Source organism: Pseudomyrmex gracilis, unplaced genomic scaffold (genome assembly GCF_002006095.1).
Source record: "Pseudomyrmex gracilis isolate BER0280 unplaced genomic scaffold, ASM200609v1 scaffold_1700, whole genome shotgun sequence".
NCBI classification, from domain to species: Eukaryota; Metazoa; Arthropoda; class Insecta; order Hymenoptera; family Formicidae; genus Pseudomyrmex; species Pseudomyrmex gracilis.
This window is the reverse complement of record NW_018022284.1, coordinates 20,509-22,082: the sequence shown is the minus strand read 5'-3', so window position 1 is coordinate 22,082 and position 1,574 is coordinate 20,509. Positions and strand designations below refer to the sequence as shown.

Genomic DNA, 1,574 nt, shown 5'->3' with positions numbered 1-1,574 from the left:
CGACTCCAAGAAATATATGTTGTTATATATATGAACAAACAGCAACTATGTATTGGTGCACATGTCTTTCGACATGTGCCGCGGTATGTAACATTATACACCGCGTAAAGTTGCAGAGTTGCAGTTGTTTAAAGTTAAAAAATGCTGGTGTCAGCACAAATGGCTAACTGCGTAGTAGAAAATAACGATTGCGCAATTGTTACATATGACTCATAAATCCAGCAAACTGTACTTCTGTCGGATATCAAATATCATCGATTTTGTCACATCAAAAAATACGCTTTGTGATCAAATTAAAAGGTGAATTTTTTTATATTTCGAAAATTTTTATTTATTCTTTCAAATCCATATCATCGCCTTCAAAGTAATCCCCTTCCGCGGCTATACACTTATGCCAACGAATTTTCCACTCATCGAAACAGTCCGAAAAGTCCTTCTTTGGAATGGCCTTTTGAGATTTCTGCGATTTGGCTTTTATCTCCTCAATCGAGTCAAAACGGTGTCCCCGGAGCGGTCTCTTGAGTTTACTGAATAGTCAGAAGTCACACGGGGCCAGATCAGGTGAATACGGTGGTTGTGGAACGATATTTGTTGAATTTTTGGCGAAATGCTCGCGAAGAATTAGTGCTGTGTGAGATGGCGCATTATCGTGATGCAAAAACCACGAGTTGTCTTTCCATAAATCCGACCTGTTTTTGCGAATAGCTTCACGCAAACGACGCATAACACTCAAATAATACACCTTGTTGACGGTTTGACCCGGCGGAAGGAATTCCGAGTGCACAACACCACGATAATCGAAGAAAACCGTCAACATGACTTTGATTTTTGAGCGATTTTGACGTGGTTTTTTCGGTTTGGGCTCGCCTTTTACACGATATTCACTCGATTGGTCGGCTGTTTCGGGGTCGTAAGCGTAGATCCAAGTCTCATCTCCAGATATGATGCGTTTAATCACGTCCTGATAGTCAGAAAGCATCGTTTCACAGATGCTAACACGGCGCTCTTTCTCGAAAAAATTGAGCGTTTTTGGCACCAATCGAGATTTGACTCTTTTCAAGCCCAATTGGTCACTCAAAATCGCCTGCACCGATCCAAATGATATGCCCAAACTATCCGTAAGGTCTCTAATGGTCAATCGACGATTTTCAAGCACCAATTGTTTAACTTGCTGGACGTGATGTTCATCAGTCGATGTTTTTGGCCGATTCGACACCACATTCTTCTCAACACGCTCACGGCCGGACTTGAACGCGTTTTACCACTTATAAACATTCTTTGAAGACAGAGTTTGATCCCCAAAGGCGACCATTAAAATAACCCGGGAAATTTAAATAAAAAATTCACCTTTTAATTTGATCACAGTAGTATGCGCAAAGTTGCAGTTTCTAGCAAGACGGAAAGTTGCAGAATTGCAATTGTTTTAGCGAGAAATAACAAAGACATAGTATTCACTTTTTTTAAATTTTATTCATGATGGAAACTATTATTTACATGCATCATATATAACACCTTTCAAAGCGCATGCCAATAATTTGCAATTTATAATCGCGCTACTGTCGTACACTCCACTC

At 40.0% G+C, this 1,574-nt stretch overlaps 1 protein-coding gene across 1 annotated transcript in view; it reads right to left on the bottom strand.

Annotated features, from left to right (window-relative positions):
- Positions 1–331: 331 nt before the first annotated feature.
- LOC109862383 overlaps positions 332–1,574 on the bottom strand; it is a 6,498-nt gene continuing 5,255 nt past the window's right edge. Inside the window, exons 2-3 of the mRNA XM_020442418.1 lie at positions 690–1,246; positions 332–527 (exon numbers count right to left, since the gene is read on the bottom strand). Of these exons, the coding sequence (XP_020298007.1) occupies positions 332–527; positions 690–1,246 (753 nt within the window). The remainder of the gene's footprint in view (positions 528–689; positions 1,247–1,574) is intronic.